The sequence below is a fragment of the Pseudophryne corroboree genome, chromosome 3 (genome assembly GCF_028390025.1).
Source record: "Pseudophryne corroboree isolate aPseCor3 chromosome 3, aPseCor3.hap2, whole genome shotgun sequence".
Lineage (NCBI taxonomy): Eukaryota > Metazoa > Chordata > Amphibia > Anura > Myobatrachidae > Pseudophryne > Pseudophryne corroboree.
The window spans coordinates 75,831,290-75,850,297 of NC_086446.1; the positions used below are offsets into that span (position 1 = coordinate 75,831,290).

At 46.0% G+C, this 19,008-nt stretch overlaps 1 protein-coding gene across 1 annotated transcript; it reads right to left on the minus strand.

Annotated features, from left to right (window-relative positions):
• Nucleotides 1–5,602: 5,602 nt before the first annotated feature.
• On the minus strand, nucleotides 5,603–15,807 carry LOC135057178 (parvalbumin alpha-like; the record flags this gene model as incomplete). Its single annotated transcript, XM_063963077.1, has 3 exons — nucleotides 5,603–5,760; nucleotides 12,465–12,574; nucleotides 15,665–15,807. Coding segments are annotated over 3 exons (282 nt in total), but the record flags the coding sequence as incomplete, so codon positions are not given.
• Nucleotides 15,808–19,008: the final 3,201 nt, after the last annotated feature.

The following is a 19,008-nucleotide window of genomic DNA, read 5'->3' on the forward strand; positions in this document are numbered from 1 at the left end:
CGTCCGCCAGTTACATTACACAGCACGGTAGCTTCCGCCAGTTACATTACACTGCACGGTAACGTCCGCCAGTTACATTACACTGCACGGTAGCTTCCACCAGTTACATTACACCGCACGGTAGCATCCGCCAGTTACATTACACTGCACGGTAACGTCCACCAGTTACATTACACCGCACGGTAGCGTCTGCAGTCACATTACACCGCACATTAGCGTCCATTAGTTACATTACACCAGACAGTAATACTCCAAATATACATATAGTTTTATACCATAGCAGAAGAATATTTACACACAATCTTATGTATTCAATTTACAGGGGACATTACATAAATGTATATGCAGTTTTGGGGTTTGTTTTTTTACAAAATCTCTGCACTAATAGTTTATCTAAAAAGTCACAGAGAGAAAGTCCAGAATTTCCAAACACAAGAAAAGCATTTCTTAATGTTGTTTACTGAAATAAGTAGTAATTAGCAGCACATACTGTACCTACAATATAAGCAGCACTTCAGTGGCGTAACTACTGCCCCCGCAGTCCTCGCGGTGGCTTGGGGGCGAGGGGCTGCGGGGGCGCCCCTGATTTACAGCAGACTGACATGCGGACGAGCGTCCGCATGTCAGTCTGCAGTCTCCTTCCCTCAGCCGCTTGTTGGAGGGACACGGAGGGCACACAGCGCGCCTCCCTGTGTCCCTCCTGCTGCATCATCTCCGGCGGCCGCGGGTCTAATAGGGGAAGTGCCGTCCGTGAGCTCTAATTGGCTCACGAACCGGCACTTCCCCCTATTAGACCCGCGGCCGCCGGAGATGATGCAGCAGGAGGGACACAGGAGAGGCGAGCTGTGCCCTCCGTGTCCCTCCAAAAAGCGACGACGGCGGGGGGGTAAATATCTGGCACTGGGGGCATATATGGCCCGGGGGGGGGGGGAGAGGGAGGAATATCTGGCACTGGGGGGGGGGATATCTGGCACTGGGGCATATATGGCACTGGGGGGGGAATATCTGGCACTGGGGGCATATATGGCACTGGGGGGGGATATCTGGCACTGGGGGCATATATGGCACGGGGGGCATATATGGCACTGGGGGGTATATCTGGCACTGGGGGCATATATTTTTGAAGGAAAAAATTGGCATCTATGGTGTGCGCTGGTTTTCCCAGGGAAGTGAAGGATGGTCAAAAAATACAGTCTGATTTATGACAAAAAAGACAGTAGTTTTATTCTAAACGTCCATGATATTAAAGTGACACAGTGCGTTTATCATGGCTCAAACATACAAAAACATGGATTAAAACATAATAATATGTATTGCACAGACCCTTATTTTGTAAACATTGATAATGTGAACATTAAAGAACAGTCTTTGTGCAAAATTAAGTGGGCAAGGTGAGACTTCAGACTCGTACCGTTCAGGGTGTGTGGTGTGTGCCTTGATGTCAAAATTGGGTTCCAGCTGGGCAGCCCAGCACCACACCACACGCTTGGCCTATTTGGCATATGGTGTTTGTATGTCCTTGGCATTCTAAGTGTGCTGCTTCTTCTCCCCGAGTGCGCAAAAGTCCACCTTACCTATTTTCTTTAGACTGGGGGCATATATGGCACTGGGGGGAATATCTGGCACTGGGGGGGATATCTGGCACTGGGGCATATATGGCACTGGGGTGGAATATCTGGCACTGGGGGCATATATGGCACTGGGGGGGGGATATCTGGCACTGGGGGCATATATGGCACGGGGGGGAGGGAGGAATATCTGGCACTGGGGCATTTCTGGCACTGGGGGGAATATCTGGCACTGGGGGCATATATGGCACTGGGGGGGATATCTGGCACTGGGGCATATATGGCACTGGGGGGAATATCTGACACTGGGGGGGGATATCTGGCACTGGGGCATATATGGCACTGGGGGGAATATCTGGCACAGGGGCATATATGGCACTGGGGGAAATATCTGGCACTGGGGGCATATATGGCACGGGGGGGGGGGAATATCTGGCACTGGGGCATTTCTGGCACTGGGGGGAATATCTGGCACTGGGGGGGATATCTGGCACTGGGGCATATATGGCACTGGGGGGGAATATCTGGCACTGGGGGCATATATGGCACTGGGGGGGGATATCTGGCACTGGGGGTATATATGGCACTGGGGGCATATATGGCACTGGGGGTATATATGGCACGGGGGGCATATATGGCACTGGGGGGGGTATCTGGCACGGGGGCATATATGGCACTGGGGGGAATATCTGGCACTGGGGGGGGATATCTGGCACTGGGGCATATATGGCACTGGGGGGGAATATCTGGCACTGGGGGCATATATGGCACTGGGGGGGAATATCTGGCACTGGGGGCATATATGGCACGGGGTGGAGGGAGGAATATCTGGCACTGGGGCATTTCTGGCACTGGGGGGAATATCTGGCACTGGGGGCATATCTGGCACTGGGGGGGATATCTGGCACTGGGGCATATATGACACTGGGGGGAATATCTGGCACTGGGGGCATATATGGCACTGGGGGGGATATCTGGCACTGGGGGCATATATGGCACTGGGGGGGATATCTGGCACTGGGGCATATATGGCACTGGGGGAATATCTGGCACTGGGGGGGATATCTGGCACTGGGGCATATATGGCACTGGGGGGAATATCTGGCACTGGGGGCATATATGGTACTGGGGGGGAATATCTGGCACTGGGGGCATATCTGGCACTGGGGGGGAATATCTGGCACTGGGGGAATATCTGGCACTGGGGGGGGATATCTGGCACTGGGGCATATATGGCACTGGGGGGGATATCTGGCACTGGGGGCATATATGGCACTGGGGGGGATATCTGGCACTGGGGGCATATATGGCACGGGGGGCATATATGGCACTGGGGGGGAATATCTGGCACTGGGGGCATATGTGGCACTGGGGGGGTATATGTGTACCTGGCACATGGGGACGACGACTATATTTGGCACTGGGGCATGTAAGTACCTGGCACCATGGGGGAATATCTGGCACTGGGGACATATGTGGCACTGGGAGCACAGCCCTAGCAACAAGGACTACCTCCTAGCAACGAGCATGACACCCAGTGCATGAAACACCTGGCAACGAGCATGACACCCAGTGCATGAAACACCTGGCAACGAGCATGACACCCAGTGCATGAAACCCCTGACAACGAGCATGACACCCTGAGCATGAAAACCCCTGGCACCGTGCATGGAACCAAGAGCATGAAACCCCTGGCAACGAGCATGACACCCAGTGCATGAAACCCCTGACAACGAGCAGGTAATTGAAAAGTAATTAGAAGCCTTACTGTAGGACTTAATGTGTAATGGGCATTACGGTGTGTGGCATAATGTATCACGGACATTGCGGTGTGTGTCATTATGTGTCAGGCAATACGGTGTGTGGTATACTATATCACGGGCATTGTGGTATGTGGTATAATGTCTCAGGGTCATTGCAGTGTGGCATAATACATAACGGGCATTGCGATGTGTGGCATAGGGTATAACGGGCAGGGCATTGCGGTATGTGTCACAGGCATTACGGTGTATGGTATACTATATCACGGGCATTGTGGTATAATGTCTCAAGGTCATTGCAGTGTGTGGCATAATGTGTCACAGGCATTGTATGTGCTATAATGTATCGGGCATTGCAGTGTGTGGCATAATGTATCACGGACATTGCGGTGTGTGTCATAATGTGTCACAGACATTGTATGTGCTATAATGTATCAGGGGCATTGCAGTGTGTAGCATAATGTATAACGGGCATTGCGATTCCTGTCATAATGTGTCACAGGCATTACGGTGTGTGGCAAATGTGTCACAGACATTACGGTGTGTGGCATAATGTGTCGGGGGCATTACAGTGTGTGCATATTGTGTCATGTGCATTATTGTGTGTGGCATAATGTCTAAGGGCCATTGCAGTATGTGGCATAATGTATACTGGGCATTACTATAAGGAGGAAAAATGACAAATAATGTAAGGGGCATGAATCAGGATTATTTTTCTTTCCTGTGGTGGCCAACGTCTGGGCGTGCAGGTTGCAAAACTGGGATATAAGGTAGTCTTTTCCTGCAATGTCACGCCCCTTTATGCGAAACTATGCCCACTCCAACAAAACCACGCCCCTTTTTGGCGCCTGTGATCTATATTAGCAGCGCTGCCTCCAACGGGGAAGGAGCCGGGCGCAGCGCTACTAATATACTGTACACTACAGCGGGCAGCGCAGCAGCTGGTGGCAGCTAATTAGTGTTGATGCAGATGCTGCCACAAATGACAGGGGGGGCACGGGCCCGAGTGCCCCCCCCAGGATCCGCCACTGTACATATGTTACTTATACTGGACTATAGTGTATTTTCTACAGTGCATTGCTGTTATTAATCTGGTATTAATCTGGTACATTATCATTCATGCAGCAGCTGAATTTACTGTATATATTTATGCAGGGGCCCAGACGTTGCACTCTCTAAAGGTTAGTCAAACCAATGAGGTGCAGACTGGCCACACACCTAACAAGGGCCCCTACCACTGCATTCCCCCGGTGGGCCCTACATGCCCCAGTCCGACACTGCCCCCTTTAGTGACGGTAAATGGTGGTGTGGCTCACGATTGTGGCACTGCCGCGAGGTCATGCCCCCTTTCGCATAGGCTATGCCCCCCTTTTGCGCACACGAGGGAGTCCCGCTTCTTTCATTGAAAATGTTGGGAGGTATGTAGATGGTTAAATCAAATTGTCTGAGGTATTAATTAAGTCACTCAAGCATGGATTTCCTTAAACCTGGACTTGTAGTGGCAGAGTTTGAGATCGCCAAATAGAGTTCTGCCCACCTTAAAAGAGATCGGGGCATATGCATGAAAGCTTGGAGAGAGATTAAATGGAGAAAGATAAAGTACCAACCAATCAGGTTCTAAGTGCCATGTTACAGGCTGTATTTTAAAAATGATAGTTAAGAGCTGATTGGTTCATTGGCATATCTACAGTATATTGGGTGCAGGGTGTGTGGTGCACACGGGCCCCTAGGTCTGGGGGGCCAACACCGCACACACTGCACCCATGTTTAATTACTTACCTTTTCGGAGACCCACGTCACGTTGACACTGCAGCAGAAATAACAGTCAAAATGGCCGCTGCACATGTGCAGCAGGGATTAGTCACCAGAAAATGGTGTGCACCATGTTTCCAGACATTGCCAGTCTACTACACTGTAGGGAGGAATGGGGCCTACGCAGATTCTGCACACAGGCCCCCTCCTCTGTTAAACTGTCCCTGGTTTGGTTGGTACTTTATCTCTCGCCAAGCCATGATACATATGCCCCATTATCATGCAGACACAGTCAGTAATTTGAAGAACTGAAAATGTAGCTTTTGTTTATACACCTTGTCCAGTTCCTCAGTGATGTCACTGGTTTCTTTCTAGTGAATTCATAGGCTGCATTAAATATTGGTTCAGAGCACAAAATGGCTGCATCTACTGTGTTTTTACAACCCATTTACAATAGAAACCAATTAGTGGCAAAAAAAAAAAAAGACAAGAGATTCCAGTATCTGAGGTGTTTTTGCCCTTTATTGCATTTTGTTATGATTTGTTCCCGGAGGCAGGGACCAGAGGTGGAGTATAAAACAGGAGCAATACATAATTTGGCTTTTAAGGAAGGTGAACGCTGTGCACAAATAACAACTGAGCTTCAGTGACTTAGGATTCAGACACCATGGTCATGAACTCTGTGAACACAGATGAAAGTACTCTGGTTAGGGGGAAACAAAATCTTTACATACAATATTTGAAATTGAATAATAAAATAAAATTAAGATTTATGGTATATTTTGCTGCAATTTACAACTTTGTTCTTATGTAAATGTGTGTAATAAAATCATATTCCAAGAAAACAAAATAGGAGAATACATTATTATTATAATTATTATTATTATTATTATTTACTTTTGCAATTGTATAGATGTTGCATACATTGTACATGATGAGTTTGTAATACTTTTTTTGGTAATTGTGTCTGTGTACTGCCATTTAATTAAACAAATCTTGTTTCAAACCTCTGACTTCTCGGACATTTAGGGCAGATTCAATGAGCCTCACTAATTGCCATGGGCTTATACAGTGGCTGGGGTTATTCAATTGTAGGCTGCTGCAGCCCATGATAGGCCTGCAGGCTGCATTTATCGTGGAAATCCACGGTAAGGAGAGAATTCTGCCCTTATCGCGGGTGATGTAAACTTATGGGCACTTATCTCGGAATCTATGAGTTAATGCTGGTTAGCTGCAGATTTACTGTGTGATGGACAAGGCTTGTAATTGATTATCTCCAGGCTGAGGTTGCAAGCCCTGTACCTTGCACGGTAATTAGTGTAGCTAATTGAATCTGGCCCTTAGGGTTTTTACTATTAAAAGCATTGCCCTTTTAAATTTAAGCCTTAAACGTGCCAGTATTCCTACCTACTTCTCAATTTGAATCTCCACCTTAATATCTCAAATCATACTATTTATAATGTCAAGACGGTTATTCCCCTTTTCCACTGCTCAGACCAGAGGTTCTCAAATGCGGGCCTCAAGGCACCCCAACGGACCAGGTTTTAGGTATATACCATGGTTCAGCACAGATGGTTAAACCAAATTAACTAAGGTGCTAATTTAGTCACCTGTGACCAAGCATGGATAAACTTAACACACTGACCATTTGGGTGGCTTGAGGACAGCATTTGAGAACCTCTGGCTCAGGATATTGCTGGGACTACTTGAGTCGTGGCTCAGTGGAAAAGGGTACTTGAAAAATAAGGGTAAGGCTGCAGTGTAAACAGGTGACCTGGGTCTCGTTAAAAGCCTATGGAAAGTTGGCTCACTTGTGCTTGGAGATGATGTCGTCTCTAGGGTGGCCAATCCCGGGATTGGAGGGAACCCGGCCTAAAATTGTCCAGGATTCAATCCTGGGATTGGAGCTTGCAATTCTGGGGATTTTGGGATTGGCCAACACCTTAGTTTTTTCTATGACGGGCAGCATTGAATGTCTATAGGAGGCTCAGACCCTGCCTGGCACCCCCTGCTCAGCTCCCCTTGCCCTGACTGTGCACACTGCGCAGCATGACGTGAAGGTCAGAGGTCATGCTTTGCAGCCAGCTGCCCGCCCTGCACTGCCTCGCACCTCTCAGCAAGTGGCCCATACTCCTTTTTGTCCACATTAGGGTGAGTTATCTGGGCTGGGCTGGGCAGGGCAGGAGGGGTGGGGCACATTGAAAAGAAGCCAATCCCGTGTATCCAAGGAATCCCCGGATTGATAATTTTTTAATCCCGATTCCCAGGATTGAAAAAATGGCCCGGGATTAGCCACCCTAGCAATCTCCAAGTGGCAGTAGAGGGAATACTCGGATCCAGCCTGCTGTGCTCAATTGCCTGGGTCGGACCTGGGATTTAAGTGGAAAAGGCCTATAAGGGGCCTCAGAGCTAATATTTATAGATTGTATATTTTGTATGACCCCTTATGCATCTAGAATGAGAAAATGGCGTGCCGGGGTTATTGCATAGAGCGTAGATCACTCTCTCACTACTCGATCAGTTCTTGCGTACAAAAATATATTATTTTTTTTCCGTGGATTAGTTTTACAAAATATGTTTGACTGGTAAGTGATTAATGATGTTACCGCTGGGGATAGCGCTCTGTGACAGCAGAGTTTAGTGGCGACTATTATACTTTTTGGATATGGTTTCTAATCAGCCATACCAGGACCAGGGGAGCGTTTCAGGCTGGACTAATTAAAGGCTGCTTAGAAATTTGCCATTGAGATTATTTATTTTAATTACATATTAATGTTACGGAAATCCTGCACCACAGATCTGATTTGTATGTACTCGTTTAAGCATAAACATTGTTTCTAAATAAAAATGGCAACTGTGGATGTCAGTTATATATAATTTAAGGCATAGGCATGTGCTGGGTCTTCTTCAATGGTGTGCTTGACATAGCCACGCCCCACTCAGCCACATACCAACTTAGTCACGCCTCCAACTCAGCACACTCACATCTTCCTTGGAAGCTGATGATGTGGTGGTGTTGCATTTGGAGTGCTGACCAGCACACTATCTGTGCCTACATGCCCCAGGTACACGGCTGGCATTGGTGTCTGACGAATTCTGTGCAGATTCGGGTTGGGGCTGCTACACCCTGCACAACTTGTGCACACGTCTATGATATAAAGTTCACTTTACACATCATTTACTGGTTCCCAAGAGCACTATATGTTCCTTATTCTTATTTTTGAGAACCACTTTACCTACTGTACTGTTGGGATTGATCTCAGGAGCCATTATATCACCCCTTACAGTATGTGAGTGCAAATACACATAAAATGCTGCTATAGATCCCTTCCATTCAAAGAGAGCAATATTTATTTTTCCTGTTTCCAATTGTGGGTTCAAGATGATATGTCAACCTCATGTATAAGAAGGAAAAATGATAAGGTAACCCTACAGACAAATATATCACCTCAAATAGGTGAGTGTAGTTCACTATATCTGTGCTGGTGTGTCAAGATTAGGCTGCAACCTGGTAGACTGCAAAGATACACCTGTTAAATACCATTCTCTACGTGGTATCAAACACATTCCAGTACATATTCTGCTGCACATTTTGTTAGTGTTCCTGTTTCATGCTGTAGGCATAGAGTCATAGTATACTTGCCCTGGTCCTTCCAGTTCCCTACAATATGCTTATCTCATACATGAATCCCCATGAATATGTTAATATTAAAGCCATATTCCACACCAATCATCAAAATGTAACTAGAAATATATCTAAATATAAATACTATAAAAGAGTCACTAAAGTAAAATACCTACACTAGAGGGCCACATTTCCTTCAATAATGAGCCTTTGAACCTCTGTGACAAGCAGAGCCAGTCCTAGGCATAGGCAAACTAGGCAAATGTCTAGTGCATTTGTAATGTCATGGGGCACAAGCAGCTTCTGCTGATTAAAATGATATGCAGCATGCCTATATTCTATGTGTAACTGTGGCTCTATCTGCTTTCGAAATGCATTACTAATGTGCGGCATTATGTGTATAAGGTGTACTACAGTACCTTGTGGCGTAACATATAGAAAGGCCACTACTGTGTGGTGTAATGTGAATAAAGAGCAATATGGTGTGGTGTAACGTGAATAAAGAGCAATATGGTGTGGTGTAATGTGAATAAAGAGCAATATGGTGTGGTGTAATGTGAATAAGGGGCACTACTGTGAGCAGTAATGTGGTACTACTGTGTGATGTAACGTGAATAAGAGACTATTGCATGATATAATATGAATAAAGTTGCAGTACTGTGTGGCGTAATTTCAACTGGGGGTATTATTGTGTGACCATGCCCCGTCCTAGCAAGAACACGCCCCATTTTGGGCTGCGCACCAAATGTGCGCACTGTTCCTATTTAAAATATAGGGAGGTAGGAGCACCAAAATGAGGACTGCTATGGGTGAGGGGTGATGGTGCTGGGAAAGGAGTACAGGGTCAGAGGCGGAACTAACTTCTGTGCAAGGGGGCACCAGACAAAATCTTGCCTAGGCTATCATATTGGTTAGGGCCAGCTCTGGCGACAAGTTATATGATGGGGAAGTAGTTACCATACCGTAGCGCTCGCCCCACTGTCGTCACACTAGTGGCCGGGATCCCACTGTCAGTATACTGACATTCAGTATCCCGGCCACCGAGATTACATACTGATCCCATCTGAAGCTTGAGCATTTGTTATAGGGTACGCAATGATAATGGGTCTTTGAGTGAGTAGGCTACAGTATTTGTTAGTGTTCCAAAGCTCTAGAGCAATATGTTTAAGACTCTAATGATTACGATGCTAGCTAAATACTATATAATTCTGCATAAGGAATAATCTTGCTATGTCTTCTGATGCGACTCCATAGCTGGATTAATTGCTTTGTAATGACTGCTGTTCGATTAAGGCGTATGATGCACATTAGATACATGTAGAAGACAAACCCAATAACTAAAGTATCATCTTTTGAATAATGATCTCTTGTTGTAAACTAGTTTAAGCTAGTTTAATCCAATTCACTTCAGAGCTGTTGATCTTTTATATAAATTGCTGCAGAATTTAGTCTTGTCTATGTTTTACTCATCGGTATTTTATAGGTTTCACATTCAAATCTTTATTTGTAATCCGCATGCTGATATTTTGCTTTCTAAAGGGTCTAATTTACCAATCACAAAACCTCTGAGCCTCTACCGTATGCACCTTGATTTAGCGGCACACAATAAGGTACATCCTGGTACATACCCCCCCCCCCCCATGACCTTCTCCAGGTGGGACACCATGCTCTGCTCCTGGGCTTCCCTCTTAATGTATGATTGCCGGCACCTGTGGTGAAACACCTTTCTTATCCATTAACCTGTTCTAAACAGGTGTCGGTGATAATAAATTAAGAGGTAAGTCCAGAAGCAGAGCATTGTGTCCCTCCTGGAGAGGGTCATGTTGGGAGGTATGCTGGTAGTTGGTGAGGGGCACACTGACAAACATATAGAGAGGGGGCACAATAAGTTACATACAGGTGGCGGGTCAGGTGCACTCTTTATAGCATGCAGACATAGGGGGAGCACAATAAGGTACACAGATGGCAGGTGAGTGGCACTGGTGAGCATGAAGACGCGGGAACAATAAGGTGCACACAAGTGGCACATTACGGATACACTGATGAACATACAGAAGGGGGCGTCCATTTTCCCAGTGATTTTAGTACTGCACATGAGTGAAACGCCTGGAAAATTTCTACAGCGCCATTTTCCCAGTGACTTGTGTAGCACTGCTGCTGTTGATACAGGACTCCAGAGTGGTAAGCATTCAAAAAATTGCACCCATTATGGATACACCACTGTAAAGCACATTTCAGAGACTGACCATCTCCTGAGTTCTTCAATCACAACTCAGACTCTATGTGGCCACTATCCGCATGCTTATGCACTGCACAGTGGGACATGTACGCATACGCAGAAGAAAAAAATCTCTAATACTGTGTCTGACATTGGTAGTGCATGGGACTCAAGTGTGTCTGCAGTGATTGGGGCAAGTTATTTTGGTGCACCTCATAGAAGAAATGTTCATATAGATGTTCAATAATAAAAACCAACAATTCTTCTTTGTTGCATCAATCATACGGATTATTGTAATAATGAGAAATAATGGACAAGGGGCCTAATTCAGATCTGATCGCAGCAGCAAATTTGTTAGCAGTTGGGCAAAACCATGTGCACTGCAGGTGGGGCAGATATAACATGTGCAGGTTAAAATACAGACATTTAAAATGTCGACAGGTCAAAAAGTCAACACGTTTTTCAGTGTGTATGTTGACATAGGTTGACATGGACACTGTATAAGTGTACCCCGTCCCCTCGCAGACCGTCGGGATTTTGATTGTAGGTATTTCATACTGATCCCCTCTGTGATGAATGGCCACACCACTAAACATGGGCCCTATCACTACATTCCCCCCAGGTGTGCCATTCCTGCCTCAGTCCAACACTGCACATGGCTAGATGATTACTGTGCATTCCATTTCTTTGTGCTTGAGTCTGGTTAATATGTGTGCCTGCTGAGTCTGAGTCTAATAGGAAGTTAATTCTACTATATTATGGGTATTCTTCTGTGTACAGATCAGATGCTAAATAAAAATAGTTTTTAAAATGTTTTAAATCACTCTTCCTTTGCCTGCTTATTGCAGTGAGAGAAACCAAGTGGTGGATCCAACTTCAAAGCATTCATTTCTGTTTATCAAAGAACCGTCTACATGCTGATATACCCTAAGAGGGTTCCTTTTTCTTCTCACACATGGATGTGTGGGTTTTGGGGGGATAATTTATACCCTTTATTCCACAGGGCAAAGTTTTCTACTAAACGCATTGATTTCATCCGATGTCACCAGGGGTGGATGCTGTGAAGGTTTCACACTATTATGTCCACGTTTTTTCTATTATTATAGGTACCCATATGGAAGAATTGTTTTAGTTTATGAATGAAGATCCCTTTGAACATATTCTGTGTGGGTCACTATTAAGCGCCAACTTCCCTGAACGCTATTCTGTGGTGTTGTTCATTTTCAGATGTTCAGTGATTCCTTTTGGCTCAGGTTGGCTGCACATTGATTTGACCCTTAAAGATTTATCATAGTTTTTTTTTTTTTTTTGTATTTTGGGGCATCTGTCTATTAGATTCTTGCAAAACATTTAAATGGAAATGGAACAAGTAGCGCGTCACATAGTGCAGCACGACACAAGTAAAAGTGACATTTGGTTGGTTAACACTAGAATCCATTGTATGTTACCATATCCATTGGTTTTTGGACTTGTGTTGCATTCCCTTAAGCATCATACAGATTGACAGTGTAACTAGTGTATAATCCCACCACAATACATACCATCCAGACTAATTTTTCCATCTCCATTTTTGTCACCATCGGCTAGGACGTCCTTTATTTCCTTTTCAGTAAGAGATCTTCCTTCAGGGGAGAATCCTTTCATCATATGACTGCAGAATGGGAGATGTAATTAGTATATTAGACTAATATAATCTGTTTTAAGAAACCATAACTTGCAAAAAGATTTTCTATAAAGGCAAATGTAATATAATGTATGTTTAACCAATAAGTCCAGAAATGAAACAACCTGCAATATTCAAAAATATTGTACGCTGGATAACTTTCAGAGGTCAGTGCGCTAGAGATGTGGGAACTTCAGGTAGAAATTGGCACAAATAGACATTTTGGCAACTTGGGCTGTCAGGTAGATGTGTGTAGTTCCATTGATGCAATTGATACAATCTTCAAGTCCCATATTGTTTTGCTATTTTACACTCTATGGGGGTCATTCCGACCCATTCGCACGCAGCATTTTTTCGCTGCGGTGCAAACATGTGCGGAATGCGCAGCAGCCACAGTGCGCGTGCGCGACATTGTCCGACGACAGGAGTCGCCGGGTTACGTCGCGGCTACCGGCAGAAGTGGTCGCACCAGTGACCGCTAAGAAGATTGACAGGAAGGAGGCGTGGCTGGGTGGATCCGGAACCGTTTGGAGCCGTTTTCAGGGAGTGGTGAGTAAAACGCAGGCGTGTCCAGGACGGTGAGTAACGTCAAAGCCGGGACCATCATCGCTGGATCCATCGCACAGGGTAAGTATGTCCAGGCCTAGTCTAGCTTTGCTTGAATTTTTTTAGCTTAGCAGGGCTGCACAAGCGATCGCAGCCCTGCTAAGCTAAAATACACTCCCCCATAGGCGTGGACTAAAAGTTGCTGGCTGCGATCAACTTGGAATGACCACCTATATGTTTGAGATGACAATGATCGTTTAATTCTGTGTGGTTGGCGGAGCACTGGGTATGTATAATGCAAAATGTATGGAGAAAATGTTTTGCATAACAGGTTTGGATATTTCCGGATGTTTGCAAATTTCATCAGCGGAATTTGGCATAAAGTCTCCTGCCCCAATCACAGCACTCACAATTAATTGACTGTCGTTGTCCTAACTCCATCCATAGACTGGCAATTTGTCAAAATGCAAATGGAGAATCAATATTGAAACTTGAAAATGGAGCTACGGGTTTCATTCAGACTGCAAACCTAATGTTTTGCAGTCGAGAGATTATTGCACCTGAGTCGCACTGCGCGTGTACCGCATTGGACTTGTGACGACATTTGCAGAGAGGATTTATTTGCAGAATAATTTATAGTCAGGGAGCATTTGGGGGAGGTACTCTAACTGGGAGTGGCTGCAAAAGTGTCAACGTGTCAAGACCATTTTCAAGGCATGTCTCAGCCTGCTTCTGCAATCCCATACGCAGTAACAATGGCTCCGGCCAGGGCAGTCATCAGGGGCGGGCTGTGGGGACTAGTGTCCCGGGACATTACAGAGAGTGGGGCCCACCCCTGCCTCCTACTACCAATACCTGGAGAGCTGCACTAGGCTATAAAACACTGTACTGCTGAGCAGGCAGGACATCTTAAAGCATGCCTTACCTGTGCAGCAGTTTTCACATAGGGGTGGAGCGATGCGGCAGAATCTTTTTTTTTGGGATGGAGGGGTCCTGTCTATTTTTTCAGTCCCAGGCCCCACAATTTCTGATGGCATCCCTGGCTCCAGCATATCACTTCCCGCACCCATGCTGCACACCCATAGGGCCACTCACAAGTTCAAAAACTGACTGATCTGCTGCCGACACCGCATCTTTGTACACAGCCGATGGGACTCGCAAAGCCGCCAGTGGCTGTCCTAATACAAATCCAAGTGGCTGTGGCATTTATTTTCACACAATATTTGAGTACACATTCACAGCTGTGGCAGATTGGCGTACAACCCTGTAGCACGACCTATGTGTACTGCTGAAAACCTGGATTTGAGCAAAGTTTTACCAGAATCTTTAGATCTTGGACATATGAACATTACCCAATGCATTAGAATTGCATATTGACATGCTACATTGCTGGACATACTGGCTGAAGAATACATTATATTCCATTTGCCTACAGGATTTTTTATAGCATGTCTTTATGCGGTTCACGATTTCTTAAAGTGGAAAAATGTTAGTAATGGTGTCTGTTAAAAGATCCAGCATACTGAGTACATATTAAACACTCTTTGTGTGTTTGAAAATGTTATAGAATATATCCATTAACCTACCTGAGCACATCCTCCCAGAGGCAGAACTCTGGGAGGCAACGGAGTCATCTGCCGCCGGGCTCCTGGTCTGAAGGGGTGTAGTATGGCTGACCGGCAGTCTCCTGACCGCCGGTCAGCTTACCGACGCCGGGATCCCGGCAGCATACCGACGCCAGGATCCCGGCGGGGAAAGGCGAGTGCAGAAAGCCCCTTGCGGGCTCGATGCGCTCGTCACGCTGCGGGCTCGGTGGCGACCTACGGTCGCCACGGGTTCTATTCCCACTCTATGGGTGTCGTGGACACCCATGAGTGGAAATAGTCCCTGTTGGTCGGCATGCCGACCATCGGGATAGTGGGGTCGGGAAGCTGGAGGAGGTCATGTGACCGTCGGTCTCCCGACCGTTGGTCACATGAATACCACCCGCTCTGAAGGGGGGTACCTCTCCTCCCATTCTGTGACACCAGTGAATTAAGTTAATTGATAGCTCACTGGTCCCTGCACCTTACAAATCACACCCTCTTTATTATACTGTAGATACACATTTTACAAGTGTCATACTCAGGATTAAATACCACGACCTATTACACTGGAAACAGACACCTTACTGATGAACCTATTTGCACTTGTATAGGAAATATGAGAATTCTAACTATATGAAGATACTTCTCTGACAATTACACGTAATTTCATATAGTAAGAATTCTCATACTTCCTATACAGGAGCAAATAGCTCCATCAGTAAAGTGTCTGTTGTTAGTGTAACAGCCAGGTCATGGGTTCTAATCCTGGGTATGACTGCCAAGAAATTGTGATTTGAAATAAAAGACAATTAAATGTATACATACAGTATATACATTTTTTTCAGAACACTCCACACACACACACACACACACACATTTATCTTAATATAGGAAATAGGGGGGCACCAATATTTATCTTGCCTCCGGGCAATTGTGACGAACTTACGCCACTTCATCCTCCTCAATAAATCCATCCTGGCTTTGATCCAGCATTTGGAAAACCTTTTTCATGACATCTTTACTCTTGTTCTTTAGGCCGAGCAATTCAAAGTATATCTTGTAGTTAAAAGAATCAGGAGCTGTAGTGAAACAAGAGACAAGATAATAGATGACAGATTCAAGTATTATGAGGGGATTCAGATTATGGATCCATTATGAGAGCAAAGTAAGGAGACTTTGGAAGTCTCAAATAACTATAATTTTACTTCACTCTCACCAATGTCTCCCATACTAGGGGAAAAAATGCAGACGTGATTTCAGCATAAAGGCTGCGACCATAACAAACTGGAAACAAAAAATGACCCTGTTTCATTGAAATTCAAATTGGCATGCTATTAGTTTGTAATTTGTGTGTCTACATGGAGGATATGTCCAGGAGCATTTCTAGGCACGGGCAAGCAGGGTAGGTGCCTGGGGCGATGCGGTCACCCCGCAGGCACCCGCCGCCCACCTGCACCCCGCATCCCGCTCCCCAGCGCCACTGTCAGACATGAGAGGTCATAATTTCTCTCTAGTGTCTGTGCGGCGCTATGTGAGAGATTTCCTGCCGTCTCTCCCATAGAGAAGAGCGGGAGGCCAGAGAATGAGCAGCAGCGGCAGCAGCGGACGGGAAGCAGGAGCGGGACTGGTGAGTATTGTGGGGTTTTTTTTTTTTGTTTGTACAGTAAGCGGTGTTACTAGGTTGCACAGCTACAGTGGTCACAACTACATGGGTCACAACTACTGGGGACATAATTGTGGCCACGCCCCTTCCTTATGAAGACACGCCCCTATTTTTGGGCATGCGCCTTCCGTGCACACTAACTCTGTTTTACCTGTCGGGGGGGGGGGGGGGGGTATTTTTTTTTGGGGGGGGGCGCACCAAAAGAAACTTTCGCCCTGGGCGCCACAAGGTCTAGAACTGGCCTTGGATATGTTGACATGAGGAACTGTTGACAAACATTCCCTGGTGGTCTAGTGGTGTCTTACCTTGGGCGGGATGTACTAATGTACATCGCCGCTCTGCGCCACGATGCTGATCGCATATGCACTTACATATGCGATCAGCATTGCGGAGGACAGCTCTTCCGATAAGAGCTGTCCTCCGCGATGCACAGCGGCAGCCTGACTTCCGGGATTTGGCCCCAGGAGTCAGTCTGCGATGCGCAGGGTGACGGGGGTGGCCGCAAGGCATGCTGAGAGGGATCCGATCGGATCCCTCACACAGCGCCGCGGAGAGAAGCCCATAGGCTTCTATGGACTATCGCCAGCTAAAGCTGGCGTACCCCGCCGCGGCGCTGACCTGCCGGCCGGGGGATGGTACATCAGGAAAATGCGGTAAACAGGGGGTTTACTGCATTTTCCACTTAGTACATCCCGCCCTTGTCCCTTGTATCAGTGTCAGGCAGGAACTCTTCCCTATCCCTAGCCCTACCATGTTTTCCAGGTCTCCTCGTAGAATCACAAGTGGAATAAATTATAACCACCTGTGAATCTTTTACATTTTTTGTCATTTATCAATGAATACATCTGTGGTTCAGCAAGGAGATTAGGAAAACATGCACTGATAATGTGTCCCGAGGACTGGGTTTGAGAAGCACTAGTATAGCATATATGTATGTACGCTTTTCTGTAAATTACAGGGATATTAGAAGTCGCAGTGGAATTCAGTGACTATTTAGAAGCAGCAGGCTACAGAGTTTTTGCACATATTAAGATCCCATGTATACTATATCCTGGTGCATGATAATGAGTTCCTATTCTGCAGCAAATCCTGAGCAAGGCGAGAGACCACAATACAATGGGGTGCATATATATTTGGGTGCGGATCATAGGGTCGACAACACTTTGGTTGACAGTGTCTAGGTAGACCACTATTGGTCGACAGTAAGTAGGCCGACATGGTTTCTAGGTCGACATGGTCTAGGTCTACATAACAGAAGGTCGACGTGAGTTTTTTCACCATTTTTTTTTTTTTACTTTTTCATGCTTTACGATCCACGTGGACTAGAATTGGGAATGGTAACCTTGCCCAAAGTTCGCATGCCATGCGAGGGGACACGGTGCACTAACTGGGGTTCCCGGTCACTCTATGGAGAAAATGACACCCCAAAAAATAAAAAAACTCATGTTGACCTTTTGTCCTGTCGACCTTGTACATGTCGACCTGCAGATGATGTCAGCCTAGAAACCATGTCGACCAATAGTGGTCGACCTAGACACTGTCGACCTAAGTGTGGTAGACTCTATGATCCACACCCCTCTACACCTGCATCATTCTGCTGCATAGTAATTCCATGGAAATTTCTTTTTTTTCCGCAATATTATTTTTAAGCAAACTTTCCAAAGTAAGATATTTCATAAAATGTCATGCTCTAGGTTACTTGAGAAGGCTTATTATTTTATGTGACACAATTTTATTTACAGCGTATCATAATCTGGCCTGGATGTGTCTCTTGCATCATTTCATCTTTAATTGCTTTCTAGGAACAATAAAGCAATCTAGGAAATCTAGGAACAATGTCCCTCAGGCTGGAATTCTCTGTCATCTAAAGATGTTAATCAGATGTTCCTTTAGAGCACGGATGGGGAATCTTTGGCCCTCCAGCTGTTGTTGAACTACACATACTGTACCAGCATGCCTTGCTACAGTTTTGCTATATGGCCATGCTAAAACTGTTGCAGGGTATGCTGGGATGTGTAGTTCAACAGCAGCGGGAGGGACGAAGGTTCCCCATCCCTGCTTTAGAGTGAACGCAGCCTAATGGCTCACATTTTTTGCAGATTTATAAGCACATAACCAGTTGTGAAGGACAGATGGAGAGATTTCCACAAAAGAAGAAGAGAGATGGAAGGAGATGGGATAAGATGCAATAGCAGCAAGAAAAAGCAAAGAGTGGAGATAAGTAACACCAGAAATGCAGAGGCAAAACCCGTGAATTCTGCCACGGGCTCATGCAGGGACATTCCCGGGTTGGCACCTTTCACACCAGCATTTTGAGCAGAGACATCTCGGGTCTGCACCTTTCATACTGAACCCGGGATGGCCCTGCATTTTCTGAAAATGGGCGTCTCAGAAAAAACACAAGACCAGGAAGTGCCCTGAATAGCCAATCAGCATCTGCAGAGGCAACCCGGGAAGGTGGGACATGTCCCTGCACCATTCACACTGTCCAGGGTCCAGGGATCATCCCGGGACCAACCCCGGTCGATTGCAGGGTTGAAATGCAGGGACAGAAATCCCGGGATTTTGTCCCTGTACCCTTTCACACTGAGAAATTTCCCGGGTTGATGCGCGTTCATGTGTTTTAA